This window comes from Sphaeramia orbicularis, chromosome 7 (assembly GCF_902148855.1).
Source record: "Sphaeramia orbicularis chromosome 7, fSphaOr1.1, whole genome shotgun sequence".
In the NCBI taxonomy this organism is placed as follows: domain Eukaryota; kingdom Metazoa; phylum Chordata; class Actinopteri; order Kurtiformes; family Apogonidae; genus Sphaeramia; species Sphaeramia orbicularis.
Window position 1 is genome coordinate 22,627,465 of NC_043963.1, and position 19,285 is coordinate 22,646,749.

Here is a 19,285-nt window from a genome sequence, read left to right on the forward strand (position 1 = left end):
CTCCATTTTACTGCTCTATAAACTCAATAGGTCCAAAAACATCTAAGTGTGAGTGTGAGACTACAACACAAAGCAGCCTTTCTATCCGGTCTGCTGCTTTGTGGCTCATCACAAACCAACCACTGTATTGTGATCAATTGTATGTGATTAACAGACAAAGAGATTCCTCCGATACTGCTGATGACCATGAAAAGATGAAAACCTGCATTTTACACTAATTCTTTCCATGTATTGATAGGATGAATGGATCAACAGGTATTAAACTGTTTGGATCAGTAGATGCTTTTGGTTGCAAGTGGATGTTTGGGTCTTTATGAGTTATGTCATAGGATAAAGTGACGTAGAGCTCGGAAATGGGACAACGTGACCTCTCAGAGTGTCGCTAATACCTACCTGCAAATGCATGCTTTTGAAAGATCCACTTCATCATTGTCAGTACCCAGGGCTGAACGCGAAAAGGGGGGTTGTTTTTAAAATCCACATCCCGACCCTGAGGGGCAACATCCTGGTCCCCCAGCACAGATATTTGTTGTGTATTCCTGCATGCTGTACCGCATTTGTCCAGCAGTCACCACCAAAGCGTTCACTTGATTCTGGGCATTGCAACGTGATTGTAAGGCTATTGTATTCCAAAATTACTGATATCTCCCAAAATGTTGGTCCTATCAACTTGCTGTTTTTTCTAGTCTCTTCCTTGACAAAAAATACAGAACTTCGCAAAATTGCAGCAGTCAGCTCTTTCTAGATTTTGTGTGATGCTTGAGACACACACACAAACAAACAGAATCACTTCCCTTTTATAATATAGATATCTGTCTGTTGATATGGGTTTGTGGTAACACACAACATAGACTAGTTGAGGATATAGTCTAAGTGGTTTCAGACAATACTATACATCTACTGCATTAAAATGGACTCTTTAAACCAGTAACTTTCAACCTTGGGTCGGGACCCCTCGTGGGGTCGCCTGGAATTCAAATGGGGTCACCTGAAATTTCTAGTAATAGATAAAAACAAACAAAAAAACCTTACTAATAAAAAATCTATGGTGAGTTGAGAGAGACAATCCCAATCCATAAAAGACATGACAAACTGTGAAGCTGAAACTGAAACACTGTGGTTCTGTTTCTCTTTCAAATGTTCATTGTGGTCGGTTTCAGATGCTGCAGCTGTTTCATAATTCAAACTTTGAGTTATTGTTTGTTCAGTATTAATTGTCAGCCTTGTAAATACCAGCTGGACTGACTGTACATATCCTGACCAAGAAAAATAAAATTCTCACTTTGTGCAGTAATCTACACCTGGCTTTTCTACCTCTGTCCATAATAATATACATTATATAGCCTAAATGTTGTCTAAAATTGACGTTTATTTGCAACATAGCATAGCAAACTATTACATGATCAAAAACAAATTAATTTTAGAAAAAAAAAAGTCTCTGTTTTGAATGTCTGGGGTCGCCACAAATTTGTGATGTTAAAATGGGGTCACAAGCCAAAAAAGTTGGGAACCACTGCTTTAAACGCTTCACCACGTGTTATTATTAGTACATCAATCCTTAAGTAGATACTGTAGAAACAAATAGACTCTCTCTGGAGACACATTAGAAGTTGTGACCTTGCCTCCATTGTGTGTTAATCGCGTTAGGTTAAGCCTAATAGCTTAAGGAGTCATCAACTTTACAATGAAATCCCATCACCTCTGGAGGCCTTTTCTAATGACTTCAATGTGCTGTTGGTGTCAGCGATGACTCAAAAGACAATAGCGATAGGATCCTGTCAGTTGTGGATAGGGTGAGCACTGGGTCAGAAATGGAAGAGTTGGAACTGAAACAAAGGAATGTTCTTTGCAGGAAATCAGTTTCACTGTGTCAGCTGGACTTGAATCAAGCACTAAGATGTCAAAAACAGTTCAGACTGTTAACACCAGGTGTAAGGATGACAATTTCAGTGACTGATAACAGGGTCATGCAGAGTAACAAAGGGAAAAAAATGCAAATATCACCAGCAACTTGGCAAACGTTAGATACAATTTAGATTTTTATTGCACTTGATGCTTCATATGTAAAATAAAAGCGAGAGAATGAAGTAGGAATAATGAAAAGATCTGATTTCCTTCAACCCTTAGGTGAAGCAGTAAACCAATATACAAGTAACAGTGAGTGCTTTTCAGTGTATACTTTACCTTACACGCCTTACATTGTCTGGATATTTTGTTTCTTCAACCATTCTGCTTAGCACACACGAGTGGCCAATGAAGGTGAACATTTGTTTTTCTGTGCACATTGTTTTGGAGAAAGTAGGGCAAGATGAGCTGCAGGCTTGAAAGTCCCCGCCCACTGAATCACAACAGAGCACACTGATAACCACACACACACACTTATAAGAATGGAGTATGGATAGAGCTGAAATACAATAACTGTAACATCAGTATAAATCTCAGGGGTCACAGTGGGGACTTCAGTAATGACTGTGCTCTGTGAATTTCATCTTGAGCATCTTTGGATCACATCATTTCTTTTATTTGCGGATCTCTTGAGCTGCTCTTGATCTGAATTCACTTTGAGAATCAATCACAGCGTACGGTCTCTATTTGACATCAAAGCGCGGGTCTATCACTAATTCCTAAGTCACCAGGTCTGTCTGAGGCGGCTTCTCAGGCGCAGCTGGATGAGATACTGAGGAATCATGGAGGCTGCGGTTGCTAGGCGATAGCTCAGTGCTGCTGACAAGAGGTAGGATGCAGAAATCCAGCAGTGAGGCCAGAGGAACCAGAGTGTGATCCTTTAATTACCTCACAGGGTTCCCTCTATGGAAGTCAGAAACATCATGTCTCCTGTGTCATGGACTAGTAATAAAACTGTAATTTAGATTTTGTAGATATTAATGTGATATTCCTGTGCTAAATGTGTCTATTTTGAAAACTCCCATTGCTGGTGATTTGTAGTAAGGTCGATTTACTTTGCCTGCAACATTTCTGATGGCAAATATAAGGCTGTGTAAAGACACAGGGACACAGAAATAGGTTTAACAGCAAGAGGCCACTTTATTTTATACTAAATCTACCAAGTAGAAAAAGTAAAAACACAATAATAAAATCACTGAGTAAATATAGCACATCCCCCTGGGACCCAGCAATAAAAAAAAACAAAACAAAACAAAAAAAAACAACTGCTATCAAGGACATTCCATAAAAAAATACTATATATATATATATTTTTTTTTTTTTAAATCTGAAACACCTCCTGCATCATGCTGTTTCTAATCACAGCAATTATTTAAAGTTAAAAAGCAAAAACCTTTACTTTCCTGGGTCTCAGGAGGATTTCACATTCTTACAGGTCTCAGGTCACACATGATGCTGAACTGTAACTTCAGTAACATCTGTACAGGAAATCTAGTGACACAATGCTGCCACCTCATGGTCATTTCTATCAGGAGCACCTCGGATAAAGTTGAAGATTTCAAGTCCCTACGTCAGGGGTCAGCAACCCTGATCCTTGACAGCCACTATCCTGCATGTTTTAGATGTTTCCCTTTTCTGGCACACCTGACGGCCGTTATCAGGCTTTTGCAGAGCTTAATGATAGGCTTATCATTTGAATCAGGTGTGTTGGAAGAGGGATACTTCTAAAACATGCAGGATAGTAGTTCTAGAGGACCAGAGTTGCTGACCCCTACCCTACAGTGGTGTGCAAAAATATTAGAACACTTGTCAAACCTTAAGAAACTGGTGATTTATTTTTTTTTCCCCAGAGCCTGAATTTCACTTTTTTGCCATTGCAAAAGGTCAAGGCAAAGGTACTGAGAATATTTCACCGACAAATTCATCAGTCCAGTCCTTTTTTTTTTTTTTTTTACATTTTACTCTAATATTTAGTGTGGCTCCCCTTGGCAACAATCTAAGGAAACTCTAAGGAAACTCTCTGGAATGAGCTTCTGAGAGCGCGGAATGACTTTTGGGGTTGAAACTCTCAGAAAATACATCGACACAATGCCAGAAAGATGCGCTGCTGTGACTGATGCCAAGGGGGGTTCACACTAAATATTAAAGTAAAATGTAAAAAAAAGGACTGGACCGATAAATTTGTAGGTGAAATATTCTCAGTACCTTTGCCTTTACCTTTTGTAATGGTAAAAAAAGGGAAATTCAGGCTCTGGGAAAAAAAATAAATCACCAGTTTCTTAAGATTTGACAAGTGTTCTAATATTTTTGCACACCACTGTACGTCAAGGGTATTCAAATCCGGTCCTCGAGGCCGGTATCCTGCATGTTTTAGATGTTTCCCTCTTCCACCACACCTGGAAGCCATTACATCGTTCTCAGGTTTCTGCAGAGCTTGATGATGAACTGATCATTAATTGAACCACGTGTGCTGGAAGAGGGAAATATCTAAAACATGGAGGATACCGGCCCTCGAGGACCAGATTTGAATACCCCTAACCTACGTACTTGGGGCCTGCTTGTTGCTGAAATCCCAGAGCATATTTTTCTTAGTTTTTCTTCTCTTCAACCCTGTAAGACACAAATGATTATCCTGAATAACAATCAACATTCAGACTTTTGAAGCTCCAGTGGGGTGAGATAAGAGGTGCTGACTTACTCCTGGACTGAACCATCCTTGGTATCACTATGAGGAAGAAGGTCATCTGTTATGATCACATGACTTGGTGCGCGCAACAAGTATTTAGGCACATGCTGTGGAATAAGAGAAAATAAAAAGAAGACAATTGTGACTCCCTAAATGCCAACAACATTAAGCCCAAACAAAGAAAACAGCAAGGTGATCTGAATATTATTGAAATTAAAATGAAAATGTGCAAATAACAAGCACACAATGTTTTTTGGGTTTTTTTTTTGCAGTAAAACACTGTATGTTATATTAAGCTTAACAAACCTTTTTGCTCACTTAGCCTATTTTATCTCAAATGTCCAGAGAAGATGAACGGTCTGCTCTTACACATGAGTAATACTGAACTGACCCAGGAGATTTGAGGATGGGGTGTTGGATTCTCCGTGGCCCTGCTCTGGATCCTCTCACTGTGTCGCTGTCTAACTGAGCCTCTGGGCTGATTTATGGTGGACGGACGAAGACGACTGCTGGTGGATGCAGTTTCATCTACTTCAGCGAGTAGGTCTGTTAGTTCTCCATCACTGATTTCATCTTCACCAGGTAAGTCGTCTGTGAAAGGACAAAAATAATGTGAGAAGGGCCGGAAAGATCCTACTAATAATCTAGAAAGCTGACAACAAGTACATGAGTTACATTAAACTAGAAGACTAAAGAATATTTTAGAGATTTAAGCACAAGTGGATTAAAACGTTGCAAAAAGATCTTAAGTAGACTGTCTTTTTTGTAATTACTGTATATACATGATGATTTGATATTTTCACTATTATGGAAAATTTTGTGCTATTAATTTATTTGCGGGACTTATTTGTGGGACTATATCAAGTAAATTTACAATAAAATGCAAAAAAAAACAAAACAAAACAATAATGTCCTTCAGAAAATAGCAAATGGTAAACACAAAATAGTAAATGGAAAACAAAATACAACATTATTTGTAAGTTACCTGTATTATTAGGGCCGAGCTCACACTCAGGACAAATCCATTCACCTTCAGGGAAGACGTTTAATGGCGGCGTCAAGCAGAACATGTGAAACCTGGAAACATACATTTAACTTATGCAACTACAGGTGACAAAAAAACTGAATAAAACAACAATTTGAGATGTGCAGGTTTGTTTGCTTTGTAATGCCATACCCTGAATCACATCGTCCACACTCCAGCATCCGGTTCCTACGATCATTTCGTCCACATTTCTCACAGTTAACAATATTCCTCTCCTCCTCCTCATCAAAACCCCTTTTCGGGGCTCTCACTTTAATCTGCAACACAAAGGGTTCAACAGTCAACACTGATCACATGATCGTTGGATAAAATTTTTCTTAAGCAACAAGAGCACACACTGTGTCCAGTTACCTTCTTCTGTATGGCCCCTCCTGCACATAGTCTCTGGTGAATTAAAGTAAAACTGGTCCGATCCACAGGGCAAGTGTTGGCGGTCTGAGATTCAAGACAGACACTGAATTGTATTGGTCAGTTTTAACTGATCGGGTAAAAGCATCTATGCTGAGAGGTAACAGTGTTAAAATAGTTGTTATATTTAGGGATACAGCAATATATTAGACAGATATCAGTAGAGGCCGATACTGTCTTTTCACCAGTGGCAGTGACCTTTATATGTGGGGTTATATCAGTGGTATTCCCATTTTGAATGCTTCAATCTGTGCTCATTCAAAGATAACGACTTTAAACTAGGAACTACTTTTATATTTACACTTGAAAATTTCTTTGGTAAGGGGGATACAGAGAAACTAAACCAAAATGAAGGGAAAGAAAGAAACATATGTATCCTCGTCAGCTATTGCACAAAAATGTAATTTTAAATACTGGTAGAAATTTGTGATTAGTGCATTTCAAATATTTATTAAAAAGGAAAAAAGTGATGCACTGCTGCACTATTGTGATGCATGAGGAAGTCAAACATCTTAAATACATATTTAAGTTAACATTTCACTTCAACTTTGCAGCCTTATTACCATAAATAATCATATTTAACTAACTTTATCTGTGGCATTACCAAAAGTAGAATGACTTCCCTAAATTGCTAGAGAAATAACATGATAGGTAACATTAACGCCTAAGTGTTTAGTGTTTTCTTCAGGTTGGGCAAAAACAAACAATGATGGGTGATGTGCATTTTTACCTTGGACCACTGGAGAATGCATTCAATACAAAAGGTGTGCTGGCACTTTTCCACAGAACCCACAGTTTGGTTTCCAAAAGGACTCAGACAGATGTAGCATGTATCAGTGGCAGCGTTCTCCTTTCCATTAGCTGTGTCTGATTTAGATGACTTATTCATACTCGTTTATACGATTTTGTTCAGATTTTATAGCGTTTTTCAGGTTCTTCTAGAATATGAATTTCTACAGGCTAAGAATATAAATATTGTTGAGCCTTGTAGTGTGTGGGTCTATGGAAACACCGGTATGCTAACAGCTACTTAGCAAAATAATGTTGAAACCTGTTCAAAATAAAACATCCGTGGGTTATTGAGTAAAGGCAATAACGACATAAAACAGTCTCTGCATACGGGTAACTGCTGTCGGAAAAATCCCTATTTTAGTCTTTAACGCTACTTCTAGAGTAACACAAAACAGTCAAATTATTCGTTAGCTTCTTACTGTTTCCGCTACCAGTAAGCTATCACTTCCGCTTTGTTCTTTCAAAGTAAAAGCATATTGTTTTTGTTTTTGTTTTTTCACAGGGGAAAACATTTTCAATGCGCCTGTAAGGTAGAGTATAGGTACAATGGTGGTTACATCCAGATTTTTAGGCAAAACAAAACAAAATTTACATTTTTCAATAAAACTGTCATCTTTTTTGGACCAGAAGTTAAATTGATGCCTTAATTTTCTTCATGTTCAAGATTCAGCTGAACCTGTTTATGATTCTGTTTAGTTTTAATGTCTACATTTAAGTCCATTTCACTTGTGTGACATTTCATATTGTCTCATATTCAATGATCCATCTTTGCACTGGGGATAAATCATTTTATGATGCCTTTTTGTTTTTGATTGTTGTCCAGTAAAACCATTAAAAATATAGAACTCAAGAAAAATTAATAGACTCTTGTTTCCAGACAAATCCACAGGGAGCCACTGGATAGGGGCAAAAGAGCCACAAGCGGCCCTAGAGCCACATATCTATCTGCTTATCTAGTTATGTATATCTCGCCATCTGCAAAAAGCCGTATGTCTAACTCTCTGTACATTTAGCTATCTATACATTCATTGATCAATTTGCATATCTTTTTTTTCCTGATCAGTACTCTATTTTACAAATGTGTATTTGTGTTTGTCTGTGCAATAACTGTTTTCATATGTTTTAAGCTGTGTTTATGTTTTGTTTGTTCTTTATTCATATTTTTTTCTAACTCTGTGACTCAGGGAAACGTGCAAGAATTCCATTGTACCTATACTGTTATGTATCTGTGCAAATGGCAAATAAAGTCTATTCTAAATTCATACATAGCTGTATGCATATATAGGCCTTCTTTGCAGTTCTAACTTTTAATAGTTGCTGATAAAGTCAAATTGAATGAGGGAATTTTGTGTAAGGTCCAAAGGTCATGTTGATTTAATCAGTTCATGTATTTAATATTTGAGTGCTGTCATTAATTTATAAGGTACCAGCTTTCTGAGCAATACATTGATTTGTGTTGATACAGCCAATGTTTATGTATTCAATAATTTTGGATTTCCTTCCTGGATTCTGATTGGTTGAGTACTTATTCCTGATCGGCTGTAAAATCACCTTGGTGTAAGAATTGAACTGAACTGAAGCCTGTGAAATAGGACGTCCCACTTACTTTAATTAAGAGCAACTCATTATTACCTAACGAACCTGCAAATCACAATAATATAAAGTTTATGCTTTAAAAACTGTGGCTTTTGTGAAGTCATTTAGAGCTTAAATCTCACAAACCACCACACTGCTCTGTCTATGTCTAAACAAGACAATGTATAACAGCCAATATAAAAAAACGTGACCAAAGTTAACACCAATGTGTTTAAATATAGTAACCCTAAGGTCACATTAGAGTTAGTCATATGTGTGGGTGACAAAGGAAAGTTATGTATATGCTTAATATCAAAGCCAACGCTGGTTTCCTGTCTCTTAAATTTACACCTGCAGCACATCCAAACAGGAAGTTAAGAGAACTGAGCAAAGAGCAGTATGGTTTACAGCGCGCAGAGGGGAGCGGTTCAAACACAGTACAGCAGCAAAACCTTTATGTCCTTTGTCGTAAGTAAATGGTTATTTTAAGTTCCTGTATATGGAGATCAAGAGGAGCATCTGTGTGACATAGTAAGTACATTAAATTACATTACAGTAAATACATGTACAATTTCAGAAAAAGTAAAATGATGTTCTTTGACATCCCCAACTTAATTAACCCACAGCTTTTCTTTAACTTAGTCTTTACTATTGTAGGGTAGGGGGAAATATGTACCATTTTTGTTTTATTTATGAGCATTCGGATTTTGCTTAGCTTTACTTTATTATTTGTACTGGATAATGCCTAAAACAAATACTGTACGTGTTGTAACGAACAGTTGAAAAATGGCAGAAAAGTAGAAGAATGTACAAAACATTTTCTACATTTCCATCAACCTTTTCATGTCATTAAGAAACTGTAAACAGAAAGTATATTGTGTTAAAATACTTTAAAGTTGTGTGAAAGAACAAGTAGGAAAAAATTCACAGCACGTTTCTGTGGGTTGTAGGTGCCATTTCTGAAGACATCTTGCAATGCAGCGGGGTTTATGAGAACTGTCCTGACACTGACTTTCATTCTCATAACACCCAGGTGTTTGCACTACTCTGCAGCGATGGATGTGACGGGTACCAACTGCAGTGCCCCTTCAGAAGAGTACCAGTTCTACCTGTTCCCTACTGTTTCTATTATAGCTTTAGTTATAGGTTTGCCTGGGAATCTCGCTGCCTTCTTCTTCTTCAGCTTCAAAGTAACTCCTCGTACAGCTTTCAGCGTGTACATCAGTAACCTAGCTCTGGCCGACGTCCTCATCCTCTGCACTCTACCTTTTCGAATCCACTACCACATGAACAGAAACAGCTGGGTATTCGGGGACGTCGCCTGTCGCGTCACCGGGATCGTCTTCTACGCCAACGTCTACATGAGCATCTGCTTCATGACCTGCATCTGCGTGGATCGCTACATGGCCACTGTGCATCCCCATGTCTACCTGAGGATCCGGATGTCCTGGTACTCTCTGGTTGTGAGTGTGATCCTCTGGGGTGTCGTTGGAATAGCCATGCTGGTTTTTATCCTCATGGGACCGCTGGAGGCTCAGGAATCCGGTAGCTGTAAGTGCTTTGAGAACTTCTCTAAGAAAGAGTGGGAAACGCGTTTGGGCGCCTTCAGCGTTCTCAGCCTGATATTTGGATCACTTCTACCGTCCGTGATCATCCTGGTGTGTTATCCTTTAGCTGCAAGGCGGATTTCCAGGATAAAGACTAAAACGGCTCAAAAAGCTTTAAAGGTGATCTACGCCATCCTGGTCATAACACTGCTTTGCTTCCTACCTAATCATGTGGTGTATCTGGTGCACTTCATTCAACGACGCAGGGGCTTCATTAAGAGTTGCACCACCATTAACGCCATCTACCACGCCAGGCGGGTCACAATGGCCCTGGTCATCTTAAACACATGCCTGGACCCTGTGCTTTACTACATCACCACCAGCCACTGGAAATGGAGGAGCTTGAAGCTGACGTGGCTGAAGAGATGGACAGGGAGGAGAAGGGGGGTTTATATCGTCACAATGAGCTGTACTTCTTCTCATGAAAATGCCCCAGCTTGAGCAGTTTATGCTTCATTCTCGTGTGATTATAAGAAACTGTATATTAGCTTAAGTAAAAATGTAAAATGTAAAAAAAATGTACCTTTTCTATAAAAATGTTTATTAAAGTTCGCTTTGTACAACAAAATAAAGCAACAAATGTGAATTTCTTTCATTTTCCTCCTGATTTGACAGTTTACAAACAGTCTAGGAAGGCTACAAAACAGTACATAAAATACAAAATACAACTAAGAAGGAGGTTTAACTTCCATAAATCTAGGCTGTAAATTCTTCTTAGTGTAATTTATTTTCCAATAGTTTTCAAACTAAATTAAAATTTCAGCACAGTCCAGATGGAAGTCCTTTTTTCAGCAGGTTTGAAAGGAAGCTGCCGAGGTCCTCGTCCTAAAAGAGAAACCGTGGTGGTCAAAAAATACTGTTTCACAGAAGAAAATATCCTACTTTTACTTTCACAGATGTAATATGTTAATGCTGACATGTGGAATGAGTTGTGTGCATACAAAGGAATCACAAATCTGTATATTTATGTTTTTATACTAATGCTGTCAAAATGAATGTGTTAACGTGGATTAATCCATCATCATGACTTAATATGATCAAAAATTTTAACGCAATTAACCCATCTGCACGATAGAATGACTCTGAATGTCTCTGGCAATGCATTTTGGGCAGTTTGTCCAAGTAGAGTTACCATCGCACATAAACAAATGGGCAGTGGATACGGTAGTGACAGGCAGCAGAACCAACCCATAAAGATGGAAGACACTAAACAGCACGTTGGCCCTCTGGATGGAAATATGAGTACAAAAAACCCCAAGTCGGAACAGTTGTGTCAAGTTGTTTAGTTGAAACTGTTGAGGGTGTTTAATAAACATGTTAAGTGCATATATATTCCCTTATTTCTTGAGTCTGTTTGCTCATGCAAAATGAAACCCAATTAATATAGATTAAAAATGAATTATATTTAATCATGATTAATTGAAATTAATCCACAGCAACCCTGTAATCAATCTGATTAAAAATTTTAATCGTTTGACAGCACTAATATATATACTGTATATAATATGCAAACAATAAAACAATTTCAATATTACAAAAATCTTTGGAAAATGTTTTTTTTTTATCAGTGACAGTATTGAGATAGAAATTAGAAAAACCTACGCAGTTAACCTGCACAAAGAGACTGTATTTATTGGGCTTTTCTCATTTCATTAACTATGACATTTAATAATATAACAGCATTAGAAAAAGGTACTAATGAAATAGGGCCAATATTAATGTTATTAATAATAAGCATAAGATTTTAGTATGCTTTACGCAAAAAAAAAAACCAAAAAAAAAATCCTGCATTATAAGTAGCATTCAACTCGCAGACATTAAATCTCATCATTACGTTCCCAGACTCAAACACAACTTAAAATCAAAGTGCTTTCATATTGAAATTCATAAATGAAAAAGCCACAGAACATGTGACATGTCAGGTTTGAGTTCAATGGTAAATAGTGAATACGACACTCTGAATATTAGAGAAGAAACTGTACAAAATAAAGCAGAGAGTACACTCAGCTGTGATGTTTTACACCTTCTTTGCCCTTTGGTTCTGCATGGAATACATGAAACCACAGACAGTACTTTCCTTCCATTGCGCAGAGACTCAGATAAGCGATCGCTCTCTCCATGTAATGCTTTCAAAGCCCCTACTTTCACATTGTACACCCACACAAGCTTTTTGTGCTTCTCTTGAGGGCTTCGTGGGCATGCTGTTTAACTGTATGTACAGGAATAGAGAACTTAACATTGTGGTCAGGCTGTAATTTACTTGTGTGCTATATTGAATGAATCTAGGACAGCCTGGGCATGGTGGTAAATGCAAAGAGTTGCTAGTTTAGCATCTTAAAAATGTTACCTGGTAACTCCAGGACAGCAGCAGAACTTTGGTGTTGGGGTCTTCAGCAGAGGAGGACACTTTGATGACAATAGACTCCACCATGACTGTGCCATCAGGGAGGTGTTGGATGGTGTAACCTTTTAACACACTAGAACATAAAAAAATTAAAAATCAATACACGTGCTGGTATGATAGTAGAATCCTAAACTGGCAGAAATGTAGCCTCAGATCAGATACTGGACTGACATTATTGATCCACTGATGATTTTATGAATTATAAATATGTACGGTAATTGCATATTAGCAATACATACTGTAGTCTATATGCAAAATGTTCTCAGAAGCGGATGACGCCCATGTGGTCTGATCAGAGTGTCATGGTGCAAAATATTCTGGACATTGTCCCACATTTATTACAAAGACAGTTCCACTCTATTTCAATTTAACTTGCCTGGTACACAAAAAATTACCAAAAAAGCAGAAATAAGATTTTATACACATTTCTCTTGCACTTTTACTGTAAATATTCCATTTAAAAACCTGCAAATTTAGCATTCTACTCTTAGAAATTGTCTTTGGACCTCCACCAAACAGGCGATCTGATTACACACAGTCAGGTCTGTAAGTATTTTGACAGTGACACAACTTGCAATTTTGCCTCTGTACACTGACAACATGGATGTGATATGAAGACATGACTCATATCCACTGCACTGTAAAATTTGTGTCATGGTCCAAAAACTTATGTTAAAATATTAAACTGTCAGCAAGTCATAAAAACTTGGTGGAAGGGTAGGGTATGAGCTCCTGACAAACTGATTCATATCTGGGGAACATCCGTAGAAATGGGCAGAGAGAGCCTGGAATAGGTTTTTACATTTTCCTGATCCCCAGGCAGACATGACACGGACAAAAACTGTTTTATTATCGAATGACAGGGCAGACTTCTGGTCTTAGTGAAGGTCTACACTCTCTGAATACACTTGTAATTGCTTTTGAACTCACGCAGAGAAATCCGCTTAACAATAGTTCATTATACATTGCTGCCCACTTAATTTGTTCATATTTGCTTTAATGTTAAAAGAGTTGCCATAGAAATGTGCACTCCTACACATGTGGAGACTTCTTAAGTTATTGTTCCAAATAAACTGCCTTGGAAGACATATAAATATGCCACAGTTCCCAATACTCTTACTTGTTTAAAAAGTAAACCTGTGTGACTCATTGCATTTTCATGTTTCACTGCATTTCAATTTACCTACAGGAACTGGACTGAAAGAAGAGGATTAAAGTCACTCTAAAGTGTGATATCTCTTAGATATGATAAACTTTAAAATCATTATTTACATAGAAATTGTGATTAAATATTAGGAATATTCAAAGATATCATTAATCAAAGATATAGTTTTAGTTAAAATCGTGAGAGAAACTTCTTTTTTAGAAGGCAAAACAACAGGCTATGTGGTTTATAAGAGGAAGCAAAAAGAAAAAAAAACGAACCACTTCGCTGAATTTCAATGTCATGCAGATGAGTAATGAGATAGTGGAGGCCCTGTGACATCTCTAGTGGTAACGCTTATGTCACCTCTTGAGATGTGTGTAGATCCTGTGAAGTGTGTCAGGGTCACTGTGGGGGTCCTGGAGCTGCACACGGCAGGTGAAGCGTAGCTGATGTTCGTTGAGGCCCAGCTCCTTCAGGGCTTGTTCTGAAGACACCAGCTTCAGACTCTGTCAAGGAAAGACAAGAATTAGCTTTTGTCAATAAATTCCATTAAACTGCAAGTTCTTTATGAAAAGATAACAGAACTATAGAACATTTAAAAGATTAAAAATAAGGGCACTATAACTCATCTTTGAAGATTTATACGATCAAGTAATAACAGGGAACTTACGTTTTCTTTCATGATGAGAGTTCCGTGCATTGTCCGAGGTTTTTTGGGATCAGGTAAAGGTCCTTCAACAAAATAACAAAAATACATCAATGAATACATAAAATGCCCAATGCTGATGGAATATCTGAGGCAATAAATCTGAAGTATCAATAAAATTTGCATTCAAACATTGTATTCACTGCAGTGTCCTTTCATCAGTCATATCATCCCATAAAAAAAGGAAACTTCTAAATATCAATCTCTAATCTATTCTCTAATCTTTTTTTTTTCACCAAATGACACTTTCAGGCAAAATATTGGAGGATTTTATCATGGTTTAAGTGATCTACCCAACCACTGAAAAGTTCCACAAATGTGTGAAAACATTCAGGTTTTTAGTTCCCTCTGCAAAATATAACAAAAACTTAGTTATAATTAATGTGGAAGTATTATACACACAAAATATAGTTATTTTCTCTACTATATAGATAGAGCATTTCATTTTTCAATTTATCAAATAAATCAATTACATTGTTTTGATAACATGATGATGATGATATGTGAGGCTGCATTATAGCATTGTCAGAGATCAGAAATTTTTAGGACAAGTACAGCAGAGTTAGTTCAGATTGAATTATCCCTGTAGGGGGGAACCAAAACACCCAGGGGAAACCCACAAAAGCACGAGGGGACGTACAAACTCCACACAGAAAGACCGTACTCTAACCAAGGCAGCGCTACCCACTGAGCCACCGAGCTGCCCACAAAGACTAACAATGACTCGTCGCTGCAGGAGGCTGTTTCACTGAACCAGCATGTACTCTAAGGCCTCAAAATCATACACTTCTATTGGACGCTATCATTTTTGTGAGAAAGAACTATTATACGAGACATCACACCTTAGACACTCTGTATTTCAGGAAATACTGTAAAATTCCAGCTACATTTTCAAGCTTGAATCATACTGGGAAGACACTAAATGTGAAAACATGACTTGACACATAATTCTTCCAGCGTTAAAGGTGTTATAATATGTAGGTGGTACAGGCAGAAGGGTAAATACTGTGGAATACACCAACAATTGAAGATAAATGTCACACCCAACATAAATACATAATTCTGAAAGTGAAACTGTGTGGGCACACTGAATGGACCCACTGGCTTAATGCTGTATGTTTTACTCCTCAGCAACACCAGCGCAAAGCCATCACCATAACATACTGTACCTCCAAGAGCCATTTCCCTCTTGAGCAGATTGAGTGAGATATCCACAGGCACGCTGGGGTTTGTTGTCACAGTGGTTGTTTCTCCGTTCGCTGGCATGTAACAGTTGATGCCTGCCATTTAAAGACAGAAACACCGATCGGATTGTTGAATCTGTGTCCAGGCGTAAAGTAGCATCCATTAAGTAACTAGTGTGTGGGTGCACATAATAACTTACTGAACTCCTGCTCAATCTTGCCCTTCAGAAACTCCATTTTCACTGCCTCCCCATGTACGAGCAGCATGTTACGGGGCTCAGCCATACGAATGAGCTGCATTATGCCCTTTGCATCTGCATGAGCACTAAAGGACATATACTCCACCTGTAGCTTGACATCCAACTACAAGAACCACACAAAAATGAACACTGTCAGTTACTATCCCAATTTTAACATTCTTTACATTATTCTAGTACATTTTTAATTTGATAAAATCTGGCATTTGTGTGGCAAAGTTATGACGAAGTAAGGGATGTTGCAGTGTCCAGTCTTCTCTTTTTAAACATTGCATAACCTATGGCCACCTGCTGTGTAACATGTCAAACACGTTAAGCTTGCTTAAACTAACATGTCAGGGCTTTTCCATCTACCCTCTCTACTGTCCGAGTGTCCCTTTTACTGTTTAAGGTAAAAATGTGTACATGGGTGGTGTTGAGGAGTAATCATTTCCAATCTGACTGAATGTATATAAGCCGTGTAATTTCTCTTTTAAGTCAGACAGCAGGGGGCAAGGCTTTGGACGAGTGTGGTCTGTTGTCTCAAACATTCTTACATATGTAACAATACATTTGCTTTTAACCCCAATTCAGTGACTTTTGTGTTTTGTTTCAAATTTGTGTCCAGAGTGCTGATTATTTTCCATGACTGTTAACAACCCTTTGAGTTTAGTATGTTGAATATCATGCCTTAGTCACACTTTTTTCAGAAACCAAGGTCACGCAAATGCAGGAAGAATGTTAATGTGAATGTGAAGGAAAGTTTTCTCACTGTGGCTCTCCCCTCCATCTCCAGTTTCCTCTGTCCATTGAGGATTTTGTGGCCAATTGTTCCTTGTACACAGTAGCCAGGCATGATTACCTAAAAAAAGGAGAACCAGTTATTTATCAAGGATTGTTACTTTTAAAAAAAACATTTATATTGGTATAAGACATACCATATTTTTCTCATTTCCAGCCCATTTCTTGAAGATTTGTAAGGACTGACCAGCATGCAGCATACCAGGTGTGGCAAACACTACCTGAAAGTGTATGTATTGTTGTAAATCACTGCCATTTTCTTTCTTGCTGAGACACTGAATTGTGAAACAATTTGATAAACAATAAAGACATACCATTGGTCCAGGATTATCGGCATAGGACCGATCAAAAGCTTTGATATGCTTAAATTCAAACATGTTTCTCTGTACAAAGGTTTTTCTAATCTTCTGGTTGGTCCATGTTATGAAAAGCTTGTAGTAGTGATTAGCTTTCTCTGTCAGCCCAGTGGAGAAGTAGATTGGGGCCTTCAGGTTCATTCTCTCCCTGTGGAGAAGAGGTGATAATTAGTGGGTGCCCACTGAGCTGCCACTTAATTAAAAATAATTATATGCTACAATTATTCTATCTGACTTAATGAAAAGAAAAAGCTATGTTAGGGATCTGCTGTGGTTTGTGGGAACTTTGAAGCCTACCAAAATGTTTCCAACAAAATGCAGAGTTCCTGTGCTCTTCCAAGGGCAAAAACGGGAATGAGAACCTGAAAGCACATGATTTCATGGTATGACACATAATCCCAAATGTTTGATGGTGGCTTTTTTTGCTATGTTTTATTTCAAGCCCTTCTATGGTCTTTCTCTGAGAGCCGTGCACAATGAATTCCTCTTGTGTACACTGAACTCTCTATACTTGAACAAACTCATAACCTATATGGTTATAGGTAATAAAACTAAACCCTCAATTCCAATATGCAATACAGAGTTAAACTGCCTCTTACCTTTCCTCCTCTTTCTATGGATTCATGCACTTTTTTCAAGAAGTCCCTCTCCCTGCATCTCTTTGAATCACGGATGGTGGTTGCATATGTGGATTCTGAGATCAGGATGTCTGGACGACACTTATCGATCCATGCAGCTCTAAAAAGGTGCAGAGCATATAAGCATTCACACAAATAATATACAAATAATCAATTAGCAAAATAAATGTCACTTACCCTAAATGCCTGTCTGGTGTCATGTTATAATCCCCCTAGAAATGAAATACAGTGTAATTTAGGTGGTGATCACTGTCAAATTCACACACTCTAATGCAGTCCAGAGTTGTGAACACTCACAGTATAGACCACAGACTCTGATCCAACTTTGATGTGCACCATAGCTGCTCCCAGAACATGGCCAGCATAGTAAGCCTTGATCTCCAGTTCATCATCCACCTGCCATCAACACAAACAGTGTTATTTACCATCAAAAGAGATGCACAGCTGGTGCTGTGATGATAAACAGATGGATATCTGGGCACATCAAAATGATATCAGCTCCGCACCTGAACAGTTTGGTGGAGGTTCAAAGGTATCACTTTCTTCATGCAGTCCTTGATCATCTGTGAGGTGAAGAAGTTTGTTTCGCCCTTTTTATCAACTGTGATTTTACGAAAATCTTCCAGCAAAATGGGGCAAATAGCCTTGGTGGGATGGGTCATGTAAATGGGTCCATCATAACCCACCATCTCGCTCATATAGGGCAGAGCACCACAATGGTCCAAGTGGAAATGACTGAGAACGGAAAGAGTAGAGGTGTGTGAAAACAGACAGCAGATTTGTTGACAGCAATTGCACTCTAAGTAAATTAGACAACAAACCTGATGATCACACAGTCCAAGAATTCTGTCAGACGTCCATTTTGGGTTATGTATGAGAAATCTGGGAAACGTCTCTGGAATGACAACAGACAAAAAGACTTGTTATAAACTGGGATTATGGTGTACACCGTTTTATGGATTCTTCAGGGTCTCACATGCGAATATTCTTTAGATACATTCGCTACAAATCTTACATCATCATTATATCCCATGTGCATCCCACAGTCAAGCATTATGTTTTTGCCTCCGATGGACACAAGGATGCAGCTGCGTCCAACATCCTGTCCAGCACCTTGGAGAGGGAAGAGGTAGGTGTTGAAAATGAAAGAACACTCATTAGATTCACACAACTGACTATTGTACTACAGGTTACAGCTGTTTAACAAAAACGAGGAGGAAATTAAACGCCATTTTGTAACACATTAAGATAAAGTACAATACATTACAGTGTAATTAGAACCAGAAATGTGGATAAAACGGGTAAAATGGACAAAGTTTAACACACTGAATGTTGACGGAACTAGCAGATGCTAGCTAGCTGCTACACTCACCCAGTGGTGTTACTTTTATTTCAGGCATTTTTAGGACAGCCTGCTCAAAGGAGACGGATGGGTGACTCTAAAGAAACCCGGGCTACTCGATATTTTCTGATGAATTCCCACTTATTCACAAAGAAATGTTTATTGTATAACTTGTACACATGTGGACCATGAACCCAGACTCGGTAGCAGAGTCAATGTACCCATAATAAAAGAAAGCATCCGGGAGGAATTTTCAAAATAAAAGTAAATCTTTTAACGCGAGTATTTTTTTTTAGTACTAAAAGCAAGTTTCAGTGTCACGTTTAGACACTCGACGTATCGGAAAATTTACAGAATTTGGAAAAGATGTAGAAATACATATGGGAAACCAAAAACATTTGATATTTTGGTCATGTTCTGCTTACATTATTTATGTGCCTTTTTGTTGATACA

The 19,285-nt window shown here is 38.1% G+C and overlaps 3 protein-coding genes across 5 annotated transcripts; 1 reads left to right on the forward strand and 2 right to left on the reverse strand.

Annotated features, from left to right (window-relative positions):
- Nucleotides 1–3,022: 3,022 nt before the first annotated feature.
- On the reverse strand, nucleotides 3,023–7,282 carry LOC115423221 (PHD and RING finger domain-containing protein 1-like). Its single transcript, XM_030139996.1, has 8 exons — nucleotides 6,775–7,282; nucleotides 5,988–6,071; nucleotides 5,769–5,893; nucleotides 5,577–5,668; nucleotides 4,983–5,182; nucleotides 4,604–4,698; nucleotides 4,445–4,515; nucleotides 3,023–3,471 (listed from the first exon to the last, which is right to left on the reverse strand). Exons 1-7 carry the CDS (start codon nucleotides 6,931–6,933, stop codon nucleotides 4,494–4,496), a joined length of 777 nt encoding a protein of 258 aa, XP_029995856.1. The 5' UTR covers nucleotides 6,934–7,282; the 3' UTR covers nucleotides 3,023–3,471; nucleotides 4,445–4,493.
- Nucleotides 7,283–8,806: 1,524 nt separating this feature from the next.
- On the forward strand, nucleotides 8,807–10,549 carry LOC115423033 (lysophosphatidic acid receptor 6). Of its 2 annotated transcripts, none has more exons than XM_030139728.1 (2): nucleotides 8,807–8,942; nucleotides 9,445–10,549. In XM_030139728.1, exon 2 carries the CDS (start codon nucleotides 9,467–9,469, stop codon nucleotides 10,457–10,459), a length of 993 nt encoding a protein of 330 aa, XP_029995588.1. In that variant the 5' UTR covers nucleotides 8,807–8,942; nucleotides 9,445–9,466; the 3' UTR covers nucleotides 10,460–10,549. The 2 variants fall into 2 exon arrangements, with proteins under 2 accessions (XP_029995588.1, XP_029995587.1); XM_030139727.1 differs by having other exon boundaries at nucleotides 8,817–8,942; nucleotides 9,362–10,549.
- Nucleotides 10,550–10,618: 69 nt separating this feature from the next.
- ints11 (integrator complex subunit 11) lies at nucleotides 10,619–19,048 on the reverse strand. Of its 2 annotated transcripts, none has more exons than XM_030139726.1 (18): nucleotides 18,863–19,048; nucleotides 18,506–18,603; nucleotides 18,312–18,385; nucleotides 17,997–18,225; nucleotides 17,788–17,886; nucleotides 17,668–17,702; nucleotides 17,452–17,590; nucleotides 17,150–17,214; nucleotides 16,811–17,000; nucleotides 16,634–16,717; nucleotides 16,468–16,557; nucleotides 15,660–15,822; nucleotides 15,445–15,555; nucleotides 14,240–14,301; nucleotides 13,933–14,075; nucleotides 12,366–12,495; nucleotides 10,782–10,843; nucleotides 10,619–10,736 (listed from the first exon to the last, which is right to left on the reverse strand). In XM_030139726.1, the coding sequence occupies exons 1-18, from the start codon at nucleotides 18,888–18,890 to the stop codon at nucleotides 10,733–10,735; spliced, it is 1,806 nt and encodes a 601-aa protein (XP_029995586.1). In that variant the 5' UTR covers nucleotides 18,891–19,048; the 3' UTR covers nucleotides 10,619–10,732. The 2 variants fall into 2 exon arrangements, with proteins under 2 accessions (XP_029995586.1, XP_029995585.1); XM_030139725.1 differs by having other exon boundaries at nucleotides 10,619–10,741; nucleotides 10,777–10,843.
- Nucleotides 19,049–19,285: the final 237 nt, after the last annotated feature.